The sequence below is a fragment of the Pituophis catenifer genome, unplaced genomic scaffold (assembly GCF_029215685.1).
Source record: "Pituophis catenifer annectens isolate HBS135680 unplaced genomic scaffold, rPitCat1.0.hap2 SCAF_2, whole genome shotgun sequence".
NCBI lineage: Eukaryota > Metazoa > Chordata > Lepidosauria > Squamata > Colubridae > Pituophis > Pituophis catenifer.
In genome coordinates, this window is record NW_027256882.1 from 177,686,601 (window position 1) to 177,710,032 (window position 23,432).

General features: G+C 41.0%; 1 protein-coding gene across 1 annotated transcript in view; it reads right to left on the reverse strand.

Annotated features, from left to right (window-relative positions):
* DNMT1 (DNA methyltransferase 1) overlaps positions 1-23,432 on the reverse strand; it is a 43,801-nt gene that overhangs the window by 4,290 nt on the left and 16,079 nt on the right. Inside the window, exons 11-31 of the mRNA XM_070938196.1 lie at positions 22,746-22,864; positions 22,301-22,393; positions 21,753-21,904; positions 20,159-20,346; positions 18,377-18,566; positions 17,838-17,935; positions 17,174-17,321; positions 15,979-16,094; positions 14,805-15,009; positions 13,274-13,407; positions 12,325-12,498; positions 11,601-11,822; positions 8,692-8,884; positions 5,994-6,084; positions 4,666-4,800; positions 4,183-4,465; positions 3,512-3,653; positions 2,578-2,744; positions 2,155-2,332; positions 1,355-1,550; positions 556-719 (exon numbers count right to left, since the gene is read on the reverse strand). Of these exons, the coding sequence (XP_070794297.1) occupies positions 556-719; positions 1,355-1,550; positions 2,155-2,332; positions 2,578-2,744; positions 3,512-3,653; positions 4,183-4,465; positions 4,666-4,800; positions 5,994-6,084; positions 8,692-8,884; positions 11,601-11,822; positions 12,325-12,498; positions 13,274-13,407; positions 14,805-15,009; positions 15,979-16,094; positions 17,174-17,321; positions 17,838-17,935; positions 18,377-18,566; positions 20,159-20,346; positions 21,753-21,904; positions 22,301-22,393; positions 22,746-22,864 (3,388 nt within the window). The remainder of the gene's footprint in view (positions 1-555; positions 720-1,354; positions 1,551-2,154; positions 2,333-2,577; positions 2,745-3,511; positions 3,654-4,182; positions 4,466-4,665; positions 4,801-5,993; positions 6,085-8,691; positions 8,885-11,600; positions 11,823-12,324; positions 12,499-13,273; positions 13,408-14,804; positions 15,010-15,978; positions 16,095-17,173; positions 17,322-17,837; positions 17,936-18,376; positions 18,567-20,158; positions 20,347-21,752; positions 21,905-22,300; positions 22,394-22,745; positions 22,865-23,432) is intronic.

The following is a 23,432-nucleotide window of genomic DNA, read 5'->3' on the forward strand; positions in this document are numbered from 1 at the left end:
GGCCAAAATTCCTTGGCTGATGGGATCTGAACATGTCTCTTTTTCTGGGCCAAATGTAGTAGGACAATCCCATTGGAGTGAGATAGTTCCTAAGGTAGTTTGGACCCATGCCAAAAGACTTTAACCAAGTGTTAACCAATGCCTTGAATTGGACCTGGAACCAAGTCAGCAACCGATGCAGTTCAGGCAACAGTGATGTTACATGGATGAATCTAGGGGCTCCTAAAAGCAGTCCGCACTGCTGCGTTCTGTTCCAGTTGGGAATACTCTTCAAGAGTAGCCCCATTTAGAGTGTACTGCAGATCAACTGACGCACAACACGAAGTTCATAACAGTTCTGCAAGTTTCCCCTCATAGTCCAAATGACAGCAACAACCTTTAAATGCTGGTGTTTTCTGCCTTTCTTAATAACATTCAATATAGCCTCCCTATAAAGCCAGAGAAGCTACAAGCAAGAAAGTCCATGCAAAGAGAATAGGAGGATAGGGAAATCACTGGAATATCAGTATGAAGATGAGCCACTGGGCTCCTTCCAGGCCCCTTCCCTTCACTTACCTGTTTCCCCATGGGCTCAGGGTTGGTGACCGTCGTGCTGAAGAATCCATCCCACTCTAGCCTTCCATACAAGCCTGCCCAATGGTTGTGCCGGTTCCCCGTGTGAGGCAGACACCAAGGGATCAAGGTGTTGAACTGCCGGTCTGCAGGATCACATGCCTTGCCTGGAGGAGATGGAATAGGATTCGGCTTAATTTTCACTGAAAGTAGGGCTGGGGATTTCCTTTGACATTTCGGTCTGCTTTGCTCCATCAGAAGCAGGAGTAGGACTACTAGCACTGGGGAATTCTTCCCACACCCAAGATGAAGGAAGGAGCAGAGGGGGGTTAAAGTTGCATCCCAGGTAAATCTAAGTCAAACACCAGCTGATTCCCATTGCTTCAAAAAACTTCCCCAGACTTGCTAGATCAGGTACAAAATAGAACCAAATTGGAATGTAGCAAGGACTTGAAAGGATAAGTATTTGGGAAGTAAGAATCTCCCTCTCTGTTCTCACTGAGTAGCACTTACTTCATTTTGGCTATGCAATGCTTCTTAGCAACAAAAAGTATGCTAGGATTAATAGCCACTTTTAAAACAAATCGTTGGACTGGATGTCCTGCTGAAATCCAACTTCTAAATCTGTGTTGACTAGAAAAGGGTCAGCAGAATCCATAGATGTAAATTTCAGGAAGTTGCAGAGGTTCTGACCATTTGGATTCTTCTAAAGCTATTATTCTATTGTGAAGAGCTAATGGCCGTTATTCTTTGGATGACCTCTCAAACCATCCTTTCTAACCAGAAAAGCCAGATGTTGTACCTTCAGCGCAGGAGCAGACCCCCCGCAGAGATCCTGTGCTGCTCCGCCCATTTTTCTTCTCATGGTGTGTATAGCGTAGCTTGCGGGTGGTTATGCCATCAGAAAGGCGCACTTCAATGTTGGGCAGATCACGCCAATCAGAACCTGGGGCCAGTGGGATGTGCCTCATCCTTGCAGCTACCAATGCACTCATATCCTAATAAGACAAAGCACAGAGTTACCCTTAGCACTTTGGATGTCCCCTTCCTACCTCTGTTAAGTACAGAGTGCCTATGTCTGACAATATGTTAAATGTACTACTCTAGTGCATTTCCCAGAAGGGCAGAAATGTGATTAAATTTGTAAGGAGAGGGGAAAAGAGAGGGAGAACACAAGATACCTGGTAGTGTTTTTTTTTGGGGGGGGGGGAACTGCCCGATGATTATTTTGTTCCCGTTTTTGTGATAAAACTCTGAAAGTTTTCTACCACCCAGCAGGTGATGGGTTTTCTACCACCCAGCAGGTGATGGGTTGCAGACCAATAAGGAATTATTCAATAAGACAATTTTCCTAAATTTTGCACAGACAATCATTGTTCTCGGCATCTCACTCTATGTAATTTCCCAAGTTTTGGAGCAGAATTACTTCTCTATATAGCTAAAGATTGGAACTTTTTTTCCTTGGGCTTCCTGGATGCAAATAGCTGTTGCTTCAAACAGTGCTTGATTTTAGGAAATTCTGCTTTCAGTTTCATATTAAAGATGTCTCATACCCACCCGCCTTGCCCCAGCAAACCAGATAAACAGTGTAAGAGTAGATACCTTGCAGATATGATCTCTGAGGATGGGCTGATACTGGGAACCCCGAATTTGCCTCTGGAACCAGGACTGTGGCTCTCCATTGTAGGAGATTTCAAGTGCTGACGCTCCATTCCTGATTTCAGGAAGGTCAGACATAGTGTCCCGGACCGTGATAGTTCGGAATGGGCCCGAATAAGTCCTAGGGTACATTGAAAGAACATAACTTAATGGCTGATTGTTATTGGACTCTCCTCTTTTTCTACAATATGATGCAATTCCACATCACAAGAGCTTTCCAGATAGGTTGGGACTCCCCACTATTCAGGATTATTTGTGTGAAAAATAGACCATAGCCATGCACTTCCTTTTCTTGTAAGATTGTTGGCCCCATTCTCCAGCCCCCAATGAAAGCAACACTATCAAGATCTGAGAGTTGGCAATTACCTTGTTATATTGCTAACAAACTTCTTATCATCCACCACCACGCTGAGCTGGCAGGCTCTGGGAGCGAAAACATGCAGGGGTTCAGGAAACAAGGGGAGTTTCTCTCCAGGAGCTGCAGCCAACACAATTGCTCTTCTGCGTGTCTGAGCTACTCCATACTGCCCAGCCTAGATGAAGGAGGAAGAGAAGAATTGAGGGAGAAGAAAATATAGTTATTTGATAAAGAGAATATATTTTTCTTAACAAACCAACCTTTTTTAACATTTTGTACTAAATTAGCATGGTAATCGCTATTCCTAGTTCCATAAAATACTAATAAAAAAGGAAAACACTGGCACGTTAAAATTCCAGTCTTTGGAAGACTTTGATATACATACTAGACATGCTACTGTCAACAGACAACAGCCAGATGTCCCAGGGGAGACATAATCCAGGCAATAAAATCAGCTTTCTTTAGCAGCTTGTTATAATTGAGAACACAGTCTGTAAACCAACCCCTAAAAAACTACTTGAGAGCCAGTCTGTACAGTGGTTGAAAATGCTAGATTAGAAGCAGGGAGAGTTCTCCCTTAGACATAAAAGCCAACTGGGTACCCGGCATTCCCTCACAATTTTACATTGGAAAGTTGAAAAACATCTTGGAGGAAGGTCCCTCCAAACACTTCCACATTTTTGCCAAGAAAACTGCATGAGCCTGCAGTCATCTGGAGTCAAGATTGACTTGAGAAATCATGACAACCACCAGAAATTCAGCTTTCTCAACTTGGCACTTCTCCAGATACATGAAAATTATCTACCCAAGAATCAGTATATTATAAATACAGGTAATGACTTTTTAGCTCTAAATCCAGTGGAATCTGCAAAGCACACAAATATGGTTCAGTGCACTCCCAGCCTGTGTTTAAAAAAAAAAAAAAGAAGCTGACTATCATACCTGCAGCACTCCAAAAGTGCACTGGTAACCCATCCGGACAAGGCACCGCAGGGTGAGCTTTAGCACCATAGAACGCTTGAATGAGACAAAGTTCCTAACATTCTCGAGGAGGAAGAATCTTGGTCTATAGTAGTCGCAGTAACTGCAGAAGATAAGAGCACTGAGGGTCAGCTACACTCTCCCTTGATCCCAACAGCAGACACACAGTCCTTGCTCAAGAACTTGTGACAAAAGACCCAGTCCATATCCCAACAAGCCTTCCACTATCCCAAGAGAACCCCAACATAGATCTGATCTCATACATTCTCTCGAGTAGTCTTTTCCCATGCTGGTGTCTTCTAGATCTATCGGACAATATTTTCCAGTATCTCAACCCATTGTTGCCCACAGGATACAAAATTTCTGGAGGGCTGCATGTATTACGATGGCATTATCTTTGCCATCGTAATACATGCAGATTCAGCATCTACCATCACAGTCTATGTTTCTACTATGCTGTTAAACTGTAGCTCTGATTTAGAGACCAGTTTATAGCAGCTTTGCCCAACCGTATCCCCATGAGTTGTTGTCCCAACACAGCTGGAAGGCAACAGGCTGGGAGGTGGGACATGCAATAGGATAAGGATTGGCTTAAGGAGAGTTGAGAAAATGCAACCGTTGACTTCAGTCACCTGAGGAAGGAAACAACCAGAGAGTTCTTGAACTTTGAGTAGGTGCGAGAATTGAAGCGGTTCATCCCACTGAAGCCTTGACAAGGGGGGCCACCACAGAGCATCTCCACATCTCCCTTCTGTGGCAGCTTCTGGCCCAGAGAGTTAGTCTTTTCACCTGACATTACAAGCTTAAGCAGGACATTGCAATCCTCAGTGAACACCGTGGTGCTTGGATTGTTCAGACGGAAGGCCTGCGCAGCTGGTTCCCACATCTCAATGGCCCAAAGAGTGTCTGAGATTCCTGAAGACAACATGATGATGAAAACAGAACAACAATTCATATTAGATGGTTTGCTTCCAAGCCTCAAAAGTACACAAAAAATTCTTTCCATCCCATAAAACAGGGCTGGAAACCCTCACTGGCTCTACTTTTTTGGCTGTAAAAGTCATATGCTCATGCCCCTTTCCCATGCACTCAACCATCCTTCCAAACTGCCTTGCCTGCTTGGTGGAACCCTTCTGACAAGCCTCCACAACCAGAGAAGACATCCAGACTTCGAAGTTTGGGGGGCTTCATTGCAGCAGCTTCAGACTCGCTGTATTCAGATGTTCCTGAAGATTTCCCTTTGCTCTTACCTGCATGAGGAGGAAAAGGTACATGTGCCTTTTGCATTAATAATTGCTGCCTTGTTTCCAAAGTAAGCATACCAGGATTATATTTTTAAAAATCTCTTTCAGTGCTACTTAAAAACATTGAATATGTAGTCTATGAAAGCTTAATGGTAAACAAGAAAGTAAATATTAGAATCTTAGCTATCTAAGTCTATGATAGCTTAATTACAAACAAGTCGATGCTATTGCTGAGTAGATTCTATCAGTAACAGCAAAGACTTGTTTACAATTAATGAACCAAACAGGACCTAATAAGTCTGCAAGTATTCCTCTCAGTATTTGTATGTTTTAGGAATAAAAGTGAACTTTCTAAGTAAGCTAAGTATATTAACTTGGAACTATGAGAAGGAGAGCAAGAGAAAGAAATCTTTTCCATTAAATATTGCTATGATTAGTTCTTCAGAAGAGTCTATTTGGATGGATATCTTTCTAAAGTATGATAAATCTGTTCTGAGTGGGATGTGGGCATATATATAAAATGGAAGAAATCAGCAAGTTATATTCAACACACTCACACTATGAATATATCCAGTTCTCAGTAATCAAGAAACACTGCTCTTTGCTCCTTTCACCACTGTGAAAAGCATTAAAATATATTTGTATGTATGTACGTACATACACCCATCCACAATATAGAAACAAAAGAAAATAAAGCAAAGAATATGAAGTTCTTCCCAGAAGAAAACATTCAGCCACTATATGAAATCCTAAAGGGGGTTCATCAAACATCTTAACCCAATGTCTTGGCAAAACCCAAGTTTTCAAAGTCTTTTTGAAGACAGTCAGGATGTAGGGGCCATATGGATCTCTTGGAGGATGTTGTTTGAGAAGGCAAGTCCTATAGCAGAGATTGACCACTTCCAGCCTTACATCAGATGACCTGGTTTGATTGATGGGGCCTGGAGTGTGCTCAGCCTGTCTGATCGTACAGAATGGGCAAAAACGACTGCAGACAGACGGTTCCTCAGACAGCCAGGCCCAATGCCAAAATAACGTGCACCTTGAACTGCACTCAAAAGCCTATCAAAGCCCAAGTTCTTTGTTCTGCAGGATTTGCACTGACCTGGTTCAGCATCTTATTCTTTTCTACAGGGAAGATATTGCTGGCCTTGGGTAATACACCAAAGATTTAAACCATTTAACAACTAATCACTTACCTTTCCCTTTCCCTTTCCCCTTCCCTTTATTTCCAGAACTACGGGCATGATAAGGTGGGTCTTCAAAGCTTTTTGTTTTTGCATTATATGCCTGGAAATTAAAAGGAAAAAAAAATAATTCACATCAAAGACAGTTCTAATAATTTCTTATAGATTTCAGAAAACACTGTTGGGAAGTTTAGGCAGCATTTATAGGATAACCTGTAGGCTGGAGTGAATTTCTATTGTGAGAGAGCAACTGGGCTTTCATTAATGTTCCTCTTCCAAAGCAGGAGGAGGTAATCTAAAGTTCAAATATCAGCCAGCCACATCTATAGCAACACTTGCTGATACGACATCCACTTGCGAATAACAGAATTGGAAGGGACCTTGGAGATCTTCTAGTCCAACCCCCGGCTCAAGCAGGAAACCCTATACCAGTGGTTCTCAACCTTCCTAATGCCGTGACCCTTTAATACAGTTCCTCATGTTGTGGTGACCCCTAACCAGGGGTGGGTTCTAAATTTTTTTACTACCGGTTCTGTGGGTGTGGCTTATTTTGTGGGCATGGCTTGGAGGTCATGTGACTGGGTGGGCGTGGCTAGCTGGTCATGTGACCGGGTGGCCATGGCTATGTGTATAGGGACTACTCAGAGGGCTGAAAAAAGTCATTTCTGACACGTCCTCACACTTTTGACCGGTCTTCGCACTTTTGACTGGTCATCATTTATGCCCATTGTAGCATTCTTAACAACCATGTCACTCATTTCACAACTGCTTCTCTTCACCATGGTGACAAGATAGGGCAAAAACGTAAAATGTGAGGACAGTTGTAAGTTCGAGGACTGGTCAAAAGTGCGAGGACCAGTCAAAAATAACTTTTTCAGCCCTCTGAGTAGTCCATATGCACAAAAGGACTACCCAGAGGGCTGAAAAAAGTGATTTCTGACAGGTCCTCACACTTTTGACCGGTCTTCGCACTTCGCAAGGACCAGTCAGAAATAACTTTTTCAGCCCTCTGAGTAGTCCATATGCATAAAAGGATACAGCAATAGAGAGGGGTGAAGGAAGGGAAGGGAAATTAGAGTAGGAGTGAGGGTAAGAGAGGGAGGAAGAGAGGAGGAGAAGGAGAAAGGAAGAGGAAGCAGGGAGGAGAAGAAGAGGGGGAGGAAGAAAAAGTAAGAACGAAAGAAAAGATGTGGTAGGTTTGAGGAGAAAGATTGCTGTACAATAAAAAAGATGAAAGGGAAGAAAGCCAACCCCAAACAAATATAAAGATATTAAGATAAAGAATGAATTGTTAAACTTTAAAGAATAAAAGAGAACAAATATGAATAAATAACAATAATTAGAGACACACATACAAACATACAATGTATTTTTTTTGAACAGAGTATTTGGCCGGTTCACAAATTTAAACAGTGTTTAGTCATTTCAATTAAATTTACAATTTCTATATTTCCTTTTTGCCATATTTATTCCTCATCTATTTTTGTAAAAAACCAATATTACCCTTCATCCTCATCTCTAATCTTAATCAAATTCAATTTTTCCCTTCTATTCTATATTATACTCCTTCCCATTGTCATCTATTTTTATATCCATCCTCACATTGGTTAATTATGTAATATTACAGTTGTTTAATATAAATTCAACATTTTAATATAAATCAATTAGTTATATAACTACCCTTTTTGTATATTAATCAATATGAACATGAATATTCCAATTATTTCCATGCAATCCAATTTCTTACAAATCAATTAATTATATTTACAATAATAATAAACCAAATAATTTCCCCCATATATTCCTCCAAATCACAACTTAACCATTTCTGCTTTCAACACAATATACAATTAATAGTATCTCAATTATTACAATTCCCTAGTTAAATAGAGCTTTTTTTCTTTTGTGTCTTAAAATCTTGAACTCTCCTCTTTTTCCCTAAATTTCCCATTGTTTGCACCTACCTTTTTTGGTGAGGAAAAAGAAAAGAAATTTGCCTGCCTAATTTTCCAACGTTGCAGCAACAGCAAAGCCAACATCCTGCTTTACTTTCAGTTTTGTTTTTCAGCATAGCTAGGGGAAAAAAAAATTGCTCCAGCACTCTTTGCAAACAAGCAGCAGAGCCCTCCGCAAAACAGCTGAGAGTCGGGAGCCAATCTAATCAAGGGCTAATTAGCCTATGCTGAAGCTCCGCGGGCCAATAAAATTACAAAAAAACACCGAACCATTTGTTAAATTGCTGGCTTGCCCGCCCCTCGCCCACTACTATTTATTGGCAATAAATAGTGGTGCGGAGGGGTGGGGCAAGCCAGCAATTTAACAAACGGTTCGGCTGCACCACTGGCTATAGGGCGGCCCTTTGAAGCCCCGCGGCAAGAATTTAAACAGTTTTTTTTCCTCTAGCCATCAGCTGGGACTCCGGAGGCAGCAATAGATTGGGAGTAGGCAGGGTAAGCGAACGGCCAGCGATGCAACAGAGCAGAGAATGAGGGTGAGTGAAGGCATGGGAGGGGGGCGAGAGAGGGCTTTGGCGACCCCTGTGAAATGGCCGTTCGACCCCCAAAGGGGTCGTGACCCCCAGGTTGAGAACCGCTGCCCTATACCATTTCAGATAAATGGTTGTCCAATCTTTTCTTAAAAACCTCCAGTGTGTTGGAGAATATACTGATGAAAAATTGCACAGGGCCAATGACATAATGGAAAAAGCCACCTCTAAAAAGTAGAACCGATCGGAGCCACTGGCAGAGTAATCTTGGATGTTTCCTGTCAAGTCCTCCCCATACACCACTGTGCAGCGGCCCTGCACGTCTTTAAACTCCACCGTTGCTTCTTCATCACTCCAATAGAGCAAGTTGATATCTGCATGGTAGCTGGCTTTGACTGATTTGTGTGTGTTTTCTGGCCTAGAAAGACAACAGAGACACTTTCGTTGAGGGAGATAAGGCATCAAACCCAGGAACACCTACACAATGGGAAAGCAAGGAGTTTTTCTCATGTAGACAAGCAATGAGTTAAAAAGAGGAATTCTACAGAGGAATTATTGAGTCTGTCATCTGCACCTCCATAACTGTCTGGTTTGGCTCTGCAACCAAACAAGACAGACACAGATTTCAACAGGTAATTAGAACTGCAGAAAAAACAATTGCTACCAATCTGCCTTCCATTGAGGACCTGTATACTGCATGAGTGAAAAAGAGGGCTGTGAAAACATTTACAGACCCCTCACATCCTGGACATAAATTATTTCAACTTCTACCCTCAAAACGACGCTATAGGGCACTGCACACCAGAACAACTAGACACAAGGACAGTTTTTTCTTGAATGCCATCACTCTGCTAAACAACTAATTCACACAACACTGTCAAATTAATTACTAAGACTGTAGTTCTTCTCATCCTTACTAGTACCTATCTCTTCCCACTTATGGCTATATCCATGTTGCTTGTATCTTTACAACTTATATTGTTTTTATTGTTTCCTAGTATGATTTGGTTGCTTTTTAGTATCCTATGACTATCACTAAGTATTGTATCTTATGATTCTTGACGAATATATTTTATTTTTTCTTTATGTACACTGAGAGCATATGCACCAAAGACAAATTCCTTGCGTGTCCAATCACACTTGGCCAATAAAGAATTCTATTCTATTCTATTCTATTCTATTCTATTCTATTCTATTCTATTCTATTCTATTCTATTCTATTCTATTCTATTCTATTCTATTCTATTCTATTCTATAGTATGGTGATGGAAGCAGGGTTCAGGGACCCTTAAATCCTCTTTAAGAAAATATAATCACTGAAGAATACATTGCATTTCAGATTATTTCCCTCCTATTTGTATATAACAAAGAGATTCAGACTTATTTAAGTGTTTGTGGGTCCTGAAGAGCTACACCAATTAAGGGTGATGATGCAAAGTAATGAAGACAGGATTTTAAAGCACTGTTAATTAGTTTCACATGGCTGTTGTTTCAAAATATTATATTAAGCCAATTTTCAGGCAATCCTTAAAAAACAGGCTCTAGAACAGTGATGGCTAACCTTTTTGCCATCGCGTGCCAGGAGAGGGGGGGGGCGGGGGAGGGTCGTGCATGCGCAACCCCCTCCCCCCCGCTCCTGGCACATGATGGCCTGGTAGGCCCGTTTTTCTTTCTTACCTGGTTCCAGATCCTCTCTGTGCATTTGGGAAGGGCGAAAACAGCCTTTCCCACTCTCTCTCCCTCACTCTACGGAGGCTGAAAGGGCCCATTTCCCAACTCTCGGTGGGACAGGAAGTGACATTTTTTGCTGTCCCCAGCCTCCAGAACCTCTCTAGGAGCCTCTCTAGGAGTCTGTAGGAGCCTCTCTAGGAGTCTCTGGAGGCTGGGGAACAGGAAAAAACGTCACTTCCTGTCCCACCGGGAGTCGGGAAATGGGCCCTTTCAGCCTCCGTAGGGCCTCCAAGGGAGTGGGAAAGGCTGTTTTCGCCCTTCCCAGATACACAGAGAGGATCTGGAGCCAGGTAAGAAAGAAAAATGGGCCTTCCCCGCCCCGAGGCCCTCCAGAAGCAGGAAACAGTCTGTTTCCCTACTTCTGGTGGGCCCAGAAAGCCCAAAAATCAGCTGGCCGGCGCGCGCATGCGCCCCAGAGCTGAGCTGGCGTGCCCACTAATATGGCTCCGCGTGCCACCTGTGGCACACGTGCCATAGGTTCGCCATCACGGCTCTAGGACATATCTATGCATTAACCCAACTGGCAGGAAACTACAACCTCATTTTTTTGGGGGGGGGGTAGTGTAACTGCTTAGCTCTGGAGGCTTAAAAAAAAAAAGGAAGTTGGCGGAAGACCCGGGACCTCAGATTGCACGCTCATTCTATAAGTCTATTGTTTGCTTAGAATCAAAGGGAGGACTTTGGTAGGCAGAGCTAAACTCTCTCCCAGTCCAGTTCAAAATTCCTGAAATGAGACAAACTGAGAAAGAGGGGGAAAATGCTTGGTAATATTTTCTTTTATAAGATATCCTATTATTATAATTGTTTAGATTCTACCTAGTGTATTGCCTAAGTTTTTGAAACCACGGAAGCTATTAGTTAAAAAAAACAACACCCAAATTCTCAGAACATGAAGCAAAACAATGTCATGAACACAAACATGGGAGAGGGTTTCTGAATGTAAGGTGATTTAATTTAATAAATAAATAAACCTTTGCTAGTTCCACTGTACCTTAGAAAATTCCTATAGATACACTTGACCATGTTTGTGCGAACCTTTTTTTTCTTTTTGGCCCTCAGTCTCATGGAACCCATCAAATTCAAACACATTTTGAAAACCCCAGAGCTAACTTATTCTGTTTTTAGTCTGCCCTGGTCATCAAATCATTGTAGCTGCTTTGTGACCCATTTGGTTTATTCAACAGAGTTCAGCTCCACAGATAGAGCCCAGGCTGCTAAGTCTTCGCCCTGAGTTACTGACACATCATTCCATCTAGTGATATGCATACAGAAACCCAGTTCTGTGTGGATCATGCATCTACTTAAGTTTATCATTCTGTTTTCTGGTACTCTTCTTGACACGAGGAGGCCAACGGGAAATTATTTTCTACTCAGGTGTCAACAAGATTCTAATGACCACTTACCTATAAAGTTTGTACACTTGCAGTTTAATTTCAGCTTCGTTGGGCCTGCCACTGCTGCGGATGTTGCAGTAGATTGCCTTGATTCTGCCAATGCGGTATGGTTCAGGTGCATCTTGGTTGCTCCCTTTGATATACTCAGAATATTTTCGGTAATGTTCAGGATAAAGCTCTTCATTCACTGCTTCCTTCTTTTGACGTTTGGTCGGGCTGGTCAGCCTCAGGCTAGTGAGAGGGAAAAATGAGAAAGGAAAAGATTCTGTGAACTGGCCATGGACATCTACTCAAATGATTTATGCATATATTTGGAGGCAGATAACTGATTTCCAAGACAGTTGATTGGTAAATCAATTCTTCTATCATCTTCTTTAACCAGACTAATTGCATTCTTGAATTACTTAAAATATGGAAATGCCCCATCAGTTTGCTATTCAACTGACTGAACTTATATCCACCCCGCTTACCTGAAAATTCTCTTAACACTTCTCTGATAAATATATCCTGCTACAACAGTGGAGCCTTAAGTGAATATCAATTTAATTCTCTCATGAAATAAATTTAACTCTCCTTATGACATAATATTTGAACTAGTAAGCCCCAAATTATACACTATTTTAAAATGTGTTTGTTTCTTTGGGCATCACTGATCCTTTTCTTGAGTTGGTGTCCCAGCCCTCCCAAAACGAACCCCCCTCTTGTTCCAGCTGAAATCAACTTACAAACCAACCTGAAATGGAAGGCATCTGGTAGAAGGAAAACTCCGTCTCCCAATCGGTACTGCACCCCATTTTTTGTTGCCATGCTGTAGAACATTTTTCCTTCTGATTCCTCCTGAGACTCAGATACTTTGGGGATCTCCTTCTGCCTTGCCTCATCCAAATGAGCGCAACTCATGCAAAACCTGGGAGAGAAGCAGAGGCCTGTTTTGGATTGGGGAAACTATAATATCATGAAATCACCTCACTACCTCCCAACCCTCTCCCCTTCCCCTGCATTTGAGTCTATGCAAGCAATTCAAAGCATCTAAAGCAGTGGTCCCCAACCCCCGGTCCGCGGACCGGTGCCGGGCCGTGGAGTACCTGGCACCGGGCCGCGCAGCGGCCGGGGGACATGAACGCTGCAGCGCAAAGGCTCCTGGGCCGTGCGCAATGGGCCGTGCGCAAAAGCTCCTGGGCCGTGCCCCCACCCCTGCGCGCGCTCAGCGGGCCGCGGCGATAAAAAGGTTGGGGACCACTGATCTAAAGCACCACCACCAACTGATATCATGCAGTACATGAGCATTTTTAAAATCTATATATCTTCATCTCTTGTTAATGCTACTTGATTTACTGCCAATTGCTCTTTTTGCTTTCTAATACTTCAAGTAATCTCATACAAAACTGTGTTTTACTTTTTTTTTGTTATCCATTTCACAAGGAGCTTAAGAATGGAACTATGTATATATTTTCAAAAATATAAATGCTCATTTCTTCATCCCTGCTATCTTTGGGAGAAAGTTGAGTGTAATCAGATTAACCGTTCTTGAGACTGAATGCCTGCACACTATTTTGCAACTCTTGAGTTGAGCCTAATGCAGACACAGTCCCAAGTAGATTTAGGATTAGGTAGAAATCTGTACATTTATTGATTTTCTACTTTATCTTCAGGCTCCATGCCACTTGATCATGGGTACTAACTTGTGTTTGTTGTCTTCTGTGGGCTGGATCTTTGGTGGAGTCTCAAATCTAGCATACTCTTGATCATACCACATTTGGTAAAAATAGGTCCTGCCATCATCTTCCACTATTTTGATCTCCACATCAAGTCCTCCCTATGAGAATATTTGAGGCAGGAGGAGGAGAAAGGAAGAAAGGAAGAAAAAATTCATACCGGTTATTCAATTATTAGACACAGAACCTACCGCAGTTAAGAGAAAAGTTCCAGAAGTGAGGTAGAGGTCTGGAGCCTTGTGTGATTCACCCAATTTTACAATCTTTTTTTTTGTTGTTGCTGTGGTTGTTAAGTGAATCAACCATGTTCATTAAATGAATCAGCTGTCTTTAAATGAATGTGACAGTCATTAAGAAAAACCCATTGTTTGCTATGGGGCATTTTTGCAGAAAACCAGAAATGAATGCTGGTTTTCAGCAAAAATGTAAATTGCTATAACCAAAGGATGTCACAAACAGCTATAAACGTGAGTCAGCTGCCGAGCAGCCCAGAATGCGACTGCTGGGCGTGGGGGATCATCAGAGTCAGGTCATACTTTTTTGGGTGTTCTGTTGTAACTTTGAATGCTCACTAAGCAACCAGTCATAAGTCAAAGACTACCTTATTAGAATTAATTGATTTCTGCATTGAATCAGAATGAGCAACTCAAGAGTCAGTGCACAGTCCAGCAAAGCTCACCAAATCCACTTCGTACCTGATTCCTCTGCCAGGACTTGTAAGTATTCTGATCTCTTACTGACTGTAGCTATCAGCTCCCATTTGCATCCACTTTGAACTTATCCCGACAGCAATTCCACAGAAGAGTGCCACAGGATAAGGCCAATTTGTGGGCTAAAAAAAGGGCAGAGGTAACTGCTGTCAGTAGCCGTACTCATCCATAAGAAGGGCAGGGGTCCAAATTGCAATGGCTATGGTGTCAGGGGTTGCAAGCAAAGGAAGCCTGCCAAGCTCTGCCTTAAAAGACTGGAGCCAGGCTAAAGAAGAAGAGATGTATGGAAGAGGTCAGTCAGTTCCTTGGGCTGTGTCTTGCTACTGAGTCAGACCAGGGAAGATTCAGTCTCTGAAACGTCATCACTACCCTGCACTGAAGTTTATCAGTACAACTCCTGAATCACATTCCCAGAATTAAGCACCCAGGTATCAAACACAGTGCAATCTCCAGAAAGCCTTCATATGCTTCCTTTACTCTGTCCATCATCCCCACAAAGTGATTTTATAAAAAGGAAAAGGGAAATCTCTTTCTTCCACTGCTATCATAGCATCATCACCATCCACCCTATAACTGATAAAAGAAAAAAAAACAACACACACATACACAAAGAAAAACCACGAACTCAGAAAGACAATCCTTCTTTTACTGTTGGGGGGGTGGGGGGAAAGGGAGAAGGGTGTGCTCTATATACTACTTTGAACTGGTGTATGAAAGGTGGGATATAACCCTAACAATTAAACACTGTGAATAAATAGATGCCCAAGTAGTGAGATGATTCAACATACCTCCAAAGACCAGTTCTCTGGAGGAGCCTTATAAAGAACATTGACTTTGCCATGGATGTAAGACAGCTGCATATCTTCGCATTCGTCCACCAAGAAAAGTTCCAGCGGGTCAGATGTTGCTCCCAATACAGTGTCGGTGCCACGGCAAAACCAGTGAACATGAAACATTGGTCCAGCGCTGGGGTCTTCCCACATGGCCGTGATTCTAGGGGATGGGGTAGGACATTAATTCAAGCAGAATACAAATGTCAAAATTTACTTGAACGATTTCCCATTGTTTGGGAATCAGATCATACAACCCTTTCCAGAAGAATGTTTGGCTGGCAATACTTGGAAGACCACTAAGGCTTGGGAGTACAAGGCTTTCCGAATCTTACCACCCAAGCTTGTGCATGGGAGGCATACCATACTGTCTATCCTTCTTTCTGGATAGTTGTATAAGGACAGGGCTGTTTTTACCTACTGTGGCCCATAAACCAGCATATGGGATTGCCATATGCTGAGGCTGAGAGAAGAGGGTTTACATCAGGGAGTCTAGGATTGAGGCATGAAATATAGGGCTTTCTGGATTACTGCTCAGTTTCACAACCACTTCTTTGCAAGTGTTTCAGATATGAAATCTGGTCTGCCCATTGTACTAAGCTGCAATAAGATTTGATTTGATTTCGATTTAAGAGTGATACTGTATATAAATCCAGGTCACAGTAGCTTCTGCAAAGTCTCCATCCCCCTGTTTAAAGAAGCCATGGCTTAGTATGATGTATACAATCAGTTACACAATGTCTGATTGTCATTGATTGTCATTTTGATAGTCATTTTCTGACTATCAAAAAGCAAAATGCAATGATCAGTATAGGTAATATCTTTGAAAGACATATGAAGAAATGAAATATAATACAAAACATACAAGCATACAAGGTTTTTTAAATCTATGTAATATGCTTTATTTGTGCATGCAGTATTTCCTCAGAAGTAAGTGTGCCCATTAGGGCTTCATTTCAGGTACGCAGGATTACAGCCTCCCCTCTGCGCCAATTATAGACAAGCACCACAATCTTTGGATAGCTTTTATAAAAAAAACCCTAAAAGTCTGAAATCAGCCCAGGTTCAATGCCTTTGCCTTTAGGTCCATCTTGGTTCAGAAGCACATGCATTTATCTCCACGCAGACATACCTTGCAAGATATAGAGGCTTTGTGGGGTCATCAGGGCTCACAGAAACACAATCACCAATTTGCAGTGTCTCTGAATCAATGCATACTTTCTGGTAATAATCTTTCTTGCCATCGCTCTGCAGATAACAACAAACCAAAAGTGATAACAGGAAAAAGAAAGCACAGTAAGACTTCAGCCATATTTGCTCTCTCGCTATCACTATATCTCAGCAGAAAAGGAACTATGAGTTTGCCTTGGTATTTCATTCATACAAATGAAAAAAAAATCTGATCAGAAGTAAAGGCCTTCATTTTTCTGAACCGCTCAGATAATTTTTTTGTGATAGAAGCAGGCATCTAGTCTTTATGGAAATACTGCTCCTGCTGCTACTCCTTGTTAGGATATGGTGTAAATCTAACAAGTTGTCCAGGCAATATATGTGTTCTATAACTTTAAATGTATTATGTAACTTTAAATGTAATGCTGAGTAATTGTACTGCTGAGTCATTGTAATGACTAATGACTAATGCTGACTGCAATTATCATAATTGTACTGTTGAGTCATTGCACTGCTGACTTCACTTATCTTAAGTGGATAATTACTAGTGTAAACTGTATATAAGAAGGAAGCCGAGCTATAGTCTTTGTTGGACCTGCTCTCATCATTGCTTGACTTGCTGCTTGACTGGAACTGTTGATTGGAACTGTTACTGTTGTGTATGAAGGAGTTCTCATCGTGGATGGATATGCTACCATCGTGATTTGTTACCAGCGTTGAATTGCTGTTTATTACCAACTGCTGTAAGTAAGAAGATATCTGTAACTTCCGACTGATTTGAATGGCTAAAGTCTTGGATTGACTAAAAGACTATGCAACTGTTTTTTCACTACAAAGTAAAAGCTTTGTTAAACCAGTTTGTATGTATTGTATTCATTGCTCTCAGTACTGTTTCTCTGTGCATTTACTCTGCTGGTTGGTAACACAACAATATCCTTAACACTCCTCCTCCTTTTAAAAAGGCAAAAACTGGATCTCAACTGCAAACGATGTGGATCACTACCTAGGACTATCAGCCCCCCTATACATGTTGTCTACTTCTCTATCCACTTACACAAAACTGGGATAACAGCTGTGAAACTGAAGAGGATCTTTCCCCAGGCACAGCTCAAAGTTGAACTAAATTCTAATTGCTATTTCTCATACAGAGACCATACCTTGATAAGGTCTCCCACCCAGGAAATTCGATTCTTGTTTTGCTTTTTTTTCCTGCTTTGCAACATCTTTTTTGGGGAGGGCATTTCAGGAATGTTATCATCTACTTCTTCATCCTCATCGGCTTCTTTTACAGCTAGGTTGGGACACCTGAAGTTAAGACAAAAATGTATATGAAGTTGGCAACTAAAGAGCCCAGCAATTTAGCCTCTACTCTCCCAAAAGAAGAGCCCCAAGTTCTATACGTTTGCTGGTTGGGAGTTAAAGTCCACACATTTTAAGGTTGCCACGGTTGAGGAACACTACTTTAGATGAGCAAGGAATGCTCCCATTTCGAGTCTTGTAGTCATAAATGTCTGGAAGGTGGGAAAAATGTTCATAAGCCATCTGTTGCCAAGAGCCTGGTGAAACAGAATATATTCTGCTTCCCTACCGGCTCCAATCATTCAATGTAAACAGGATTCTCTGGGGTGGGGATGTCAGAATTCCAGAACCTGTCTTCTTCAAAGTAGCTACAGCTATGAAGTCCAGAAACAAACTTATTTGTAAACCAATTAATGGAAGGCTTCTCAGACTGCCTTTCCCTTGCTTGCTAACACTTAAACTGAGGAACTAGCAGCTGCTCTGCCCTCAATATTGGCTCATGAAAATAAAAATAATAATTACCTCCGATGTAGGCAGGCTTGTCTTGACTTTCCACTCCCTCCAAACTTAATCATATCTTGGCAAGCTTTGCATTTACCACACTCTGGCTGCTGGCAAACCTGGAAAAAGAAAGAAAAAAAAAGCATGCAACTGGATCAAGGAGGAAATGTTCTGAAGATGGCCTAACTTCCTTCACATGGAAACAGTCATTGAATGAGTACTACTGTATGCTTTGAGGACTGGCTAAAATCTCACGATCCAAACCAACCATCATGCTTCAAATTCGCGCAACATATAAGGAAAATTCCAGAAAAGATGACCTAAATATGTGGACTCTATTGTGAACGTTACCACTGAATGCTGGCAGACTTTGGGATATTCTGGCTAGAAGGAATGCAGTGGTAAAATATAAAATAAATTATCTGATACCAAAATGTAAATATGCTTAATAGGCAAAAAAAAAAAAAAAAAAAAAAAAAAGAGGGGGGGGATCGGAAAGGAGTAAAAGACGTAAAGACTTTTTCATCTGAATGCCAGCCTCCTCCACCTAATCCTCCTACCTCACAGACTCCACAGCGCCTCCGCTTTGCAGCATTCTCCTTGTCTTCTTCTTTTTCATTCTTCTCAATTTGTTCAGAGAAGAAAGTGTCAAAGATCAAATAGACCAACTTGGTTGTGGTGGCCTTGGTAGGCCCTTTATCTTTGTCAATTTTGGTGGGATGCCTGATAGCCTGTCTCCTTGCAGCTCGTCTGGAGAGAGGAAGCAACAGGGAAGAATTAGGTCCTTGCCAGATTTATCTGGATACAGTATACTGGGGAGCACCAGGACAAAATGAAACACTAGAAACACTGTTTCAAAATGGTTGGAAGACCCTGTCTTCACTGGACATGCAACATTTCTAGAAACCTTGAAGCAAGGAGAAAAAGGAGTTATTTCTTAAAAATAAGTACATTTAGAATAATATTAAAATATACGATAAACAATTTTTACATTTTAGCATCTTTTATCACCACGCTGTTACTTTATAACACTACATATAGTCTAATTTGCTTGTTAAAGTAGTTTGGAGTATTAAGTAAAACAAACTATTTGCACAGAATTGTAAACTCATTGACTGAAAATTGGTTGAATGATTTCAAATTTTGCACTAAAAGGAGTTATAGCTGGCTCTTCATTTTTGTCTATGTCTTAGGTGAAGCAGACAGGCAAGAGGTTTTTGCTGAAAACAGAAGAAACCATCAATATAGAGAAAAGGAAAGGAAATTACATGTTTTGGAATTTATCCTTTAGAGTATAAAATAGCTACAAAGAGCCATAATTTTCTGTATTTGAAAAAACAGGGAATGGAGGAAGCAAAATTCAATTTATGCATTTTTCCCTAACAAAATGCTGGCTCAAACTGCATTGTCCTCAATCAAAAGCACTACTAATACTACTACAAGTTTTACTACTCTTCTTTCTATACTTTTTTTCACTTTATCCTCTTTGCAGACTTCTGAAAACTGAAGTTTTTTCTGAGATAAGCTTTTCATAAATTAATTCACTTCATGACATGATCTATTTTCAGATGTTGACCAATATACATGTTGGCCACTTCACGTATCATTTCAAACATTTTTTACCATTTTTTACTATTTTGAGGATAGGAAGGCAAAAATGTTGGGGGGTAGAGGGATTTTCCTCAAATTGTCCAGTTTGTCCAGTATTTTCCCACCTTCCATACAGCTGATCAGTGGGAAGCTGGATCTTTACCTGGCCATAAAGAATTCTTGCTCTGAATGTACAAGAGTTAGTTTTGAATAAATTACGTAAACTGTTTCAGCGTGATATAGCTGGTCCTCAATTTACAACCACAATTTAGCCCCAAATTGCATCGCCAAGCAAGACAATTGTCGAATTTTGCCCCATTTTACCACCTTTCTTGCCACAGTTGTTAAGTGAATCACTGCAATTGCTAAGTTAGTAATACGGTTGTTAAGTGAATCTGGCTTCCCCATTGACTTTGCTTGTCAGAAAGATTGCAAACGGTGATCGCATGACCCCCAGGACACTGCAACCGTCATAAATAAATGCCAGTTGCCAAGCGTCTGAATTTTGCTCACATGACCAGGAGATGCTGCAATGGTTGTGTGAAAAACAGTCATAAGTCACTTTTTTCAGCGCCATTGTAACTTTGAATGGTCACTAATAATGGTTGTAAGACTATCAGTAAAACCTTGCAGTTTGTGATAAACAATTTGCCATCACTTAAAGCCAGACCAATGCAGAGAATGTATTTTGTTGCAAGACAGACATTTTCCTGGAGCCAGCAAACCCACACACAGCCCAATTGCCCTCCTACCTTTTTCCCAAGGTGACTCCTGCCAGCTTAATCAGGTCCCTCATGCAAGGTGTGATAAGGACTGGAGGCTCATCACTATCCCCAGCCTCATCGTAGCTCTCCACCTGTTCCACTACAAACTGGGCATGTCGCAGAAGGGAATCTTCCGTGAAACGGTTGAAGTTCAATCCAGCAGGAGGAACCGTGGTCTGAAGAAAATCAGAAACAGGAGCCTAACTATGGTTTTCAGATAGGCTTTGCAGGAGGAAAGGCATATATGAGCTGCCTCCTACCAACCTCCCCACCATCAGAGGTTCCATCTATTTTCTAAGATTCCTGATCTTCAAAGGCCTTGGGAAGGAGGGGGTGCATTACTGAACCAGGATTGAAGAAACACAGGTTCAAATCCCCATTTCCCAGGTGTTTTTTCCCCTCAGGTGTGTCCAACACACAGGAATGTTGTAAGATATAAGCAGAAACTCTGCCTTATATACTGCCTTCAATTCCTTAAGAGAAAAAGCAGGATATTTGCATTCAGTAACTTTGTGACCCCAGATACTTATGCTTTTAAACTACAGTATATCAGGAAAAAATAAGCTTGATACTATTTTGCAACTGCCCAATTCAATTAGCAACACAATGGAATCTTCAACTATTTAATGAAAGTAAACTTTTAGAAATAGACTACTATTGTAGCAAAATTCAGTTGATTAAAAAAACCTACCCCAAGTTGTTATGATGTATATTATTATTTTTGGTCCCTTTGAGTCAATCTTGACTACTCTTGACTGATTGGACGTGTAGCTTTATTGATAACATTTTAAGAAGTGGTTTGCCCTTTCATTTTTCCTAGGCTGAGAGAGAATGACTGGCCCAAGGTTACCCATTTGGATTTGTGCAGGACTAGAATTTATTGTCTTTTAGTTTCTTGCCTTAAGTTGGTGCCTTAACAACTGCACCAGACAGTTTTTGTAAATGTTTATTAGGTAACAAAGACCTATCAAATATTACTGAAATCATATTCCAAGCACTCCTTAGAGCATGGGCCAAGGCTGCAGGAAGCTGTTGTTCAGCAAAATCTGAAGGGAAACAACCTCCCTACTCCAGATTTATGGGATATCAAGAGTTTTGAAACAAGGAGCATATACTATTCATATGCTCTTTTTTCCCTAATTGATGACACAGCATTCCATGATCTGAGGCTGAAACATTCTTTAAGTCATGGGAATCAAAATAATATCTGGAAGTGGCTCAGGCAAATGTTTCCCCTATTCACTGGTATATAATTATGAGAAACCTCAATCACACTTGTAGGATTCTGCTATTATAGGCTGTTGCAATAAATTATAATTTTCCTATAGTGTTGATTTTCTAGATAGGTTTACCTAGTGATGCTGACATCAACCTTTAGCCCTTTTCCCCCAGGTAGCAGTTCTTGCATAGTTCTGTCAAGGTCTCTCTTTCTACATTTGGGAAGCAACAATCTGATAAGCCAAATGTTGCATAGTATCTATAATGTCATAGCCTGGTTTATGCCTTCTGAGAACAAGTAATATATTGGCATTTTTTTTACACTGCATAAAAAAATGGAGCTTCCCTGCTTAGTCAGACTAACCTCTATCTTATTCAGCAAGTCCTCATAGCTGACATCAGGATTGTTCTGCAAGAATTCAACAACTATTTTGCTCATGTAAATCTTCTCTTGCATTAGTGCAAAGATGGGGGCATATTCGTCACTGGGTTCCATCAGGATGTAATCTGCAAAGGCTAGAACATAGTGCAAATGCATGTCCAGTTAATGGAACCTGGGTGGGAACGTACACACAACTAGGAACGTAGCCTATTATTTAAAACCATGGATTGCAATCAGTTGCTTTGTACCTTTCTCAAAGAACATACATATCAAGCTGGTAGCATGCACTGTACCTTCATCGGATAAAACAAATGCAGTGTGGCAAAATCATTGTGAATTGAGGAGACTTCTAATATATAGCATTTAAACAGATATCAATGTGGAATGTGTGTTGGGGCATAAAAGAATGTTTTGGTTCAGCCAGATTCAATTTTGTCTGCCTGACTGCATCTTAATGCACTCTGAACCCAGCATGTAAGAGAAACACAATTGACACTTCTGGGAATTAATCTCTGCCAACTTGACCTTACCTGTGGTGAAGCCAATTAAAGCTTTCTCCCCTCCATCAAAACCAGTGATCCACCAAGCGTTGATGGGACCCATTTTTTTGGCTCGGACACCACCTACAACAGTAACAGAAATATAAAGGAGATTTAGCCCATCGCCATGGTTTTCCCAACTATTGTTGTTGTTTTGATATTTATTCCACGTCTCTTGAATATTAGTAACATTTCTGAATTTTTATAACTTATCAAATCAGATATATGTGTATCACCAAATACAACTTTGTGTATGCAAATAACCTTGTTATGTCTTTGCTTTTTTTAGGACAAAAAGTGCACAATCTAACTATGCAGCATGGTTCCTAAAACTGTTGCAAAATTGCCACCACACTGTAATTTTTATGGTCACTGATAAAGAACTAAGATTCAAATTTCCTTAACCTTGCACTAAGCAAGCCCCTATTTCTCTTACCATCCAGGCAAGGGTTATCATCATATATTGGCTTCACAGCACCACTGAAGTAGAGTTCAATATTCCTTTCTATGAGACCGGTATCAAATGGACATAGATGACCTTTTCGATCATATACACTGAAAAGAGAATGTGATGTTGTAGATTTTTTGATCAATTGTACACTTGCTATTTATTACAGAAAAATACAAACCTAAAGCCTAGGAGTAATATACATAGAACAGTTCCCATATAATAAGGCAATACACATAGAGATTTGTTCTTTTGCAATGAAAAAACTCAAAGGAAGTGGTGATACTAAAGCCACAGTGGAGTAAGTTAGGGAAAGTGAATGATGGCCATGAGGACAGAATATTATGTGTGTTTGTTTATTTACAAGCTCTTTTGTTGCTTTCACCAAAACAAACCTAAGCAGCTTGAAAAATATACATTGGGCAGCTAAGCAGAGACCAGACTCGGCTATAAACTCTGGCTTTGTTCCAAGAATGCAGCCCTTGTATTGGCAGGATAGGTCCTTTCCACCAGAGGAACCAGGTCTTACACCACCCAGAAAAATGTCATTTGCCACTGCTAACACAAGTGGAATTTCAGGCTACAAACATTTCCTGCATTACTTTTAAGTTTGTGCTATTTTTATGGAGCAGGTGCCATTGTATAAATTTCACAATCTCAAATATTAAAAAAGAA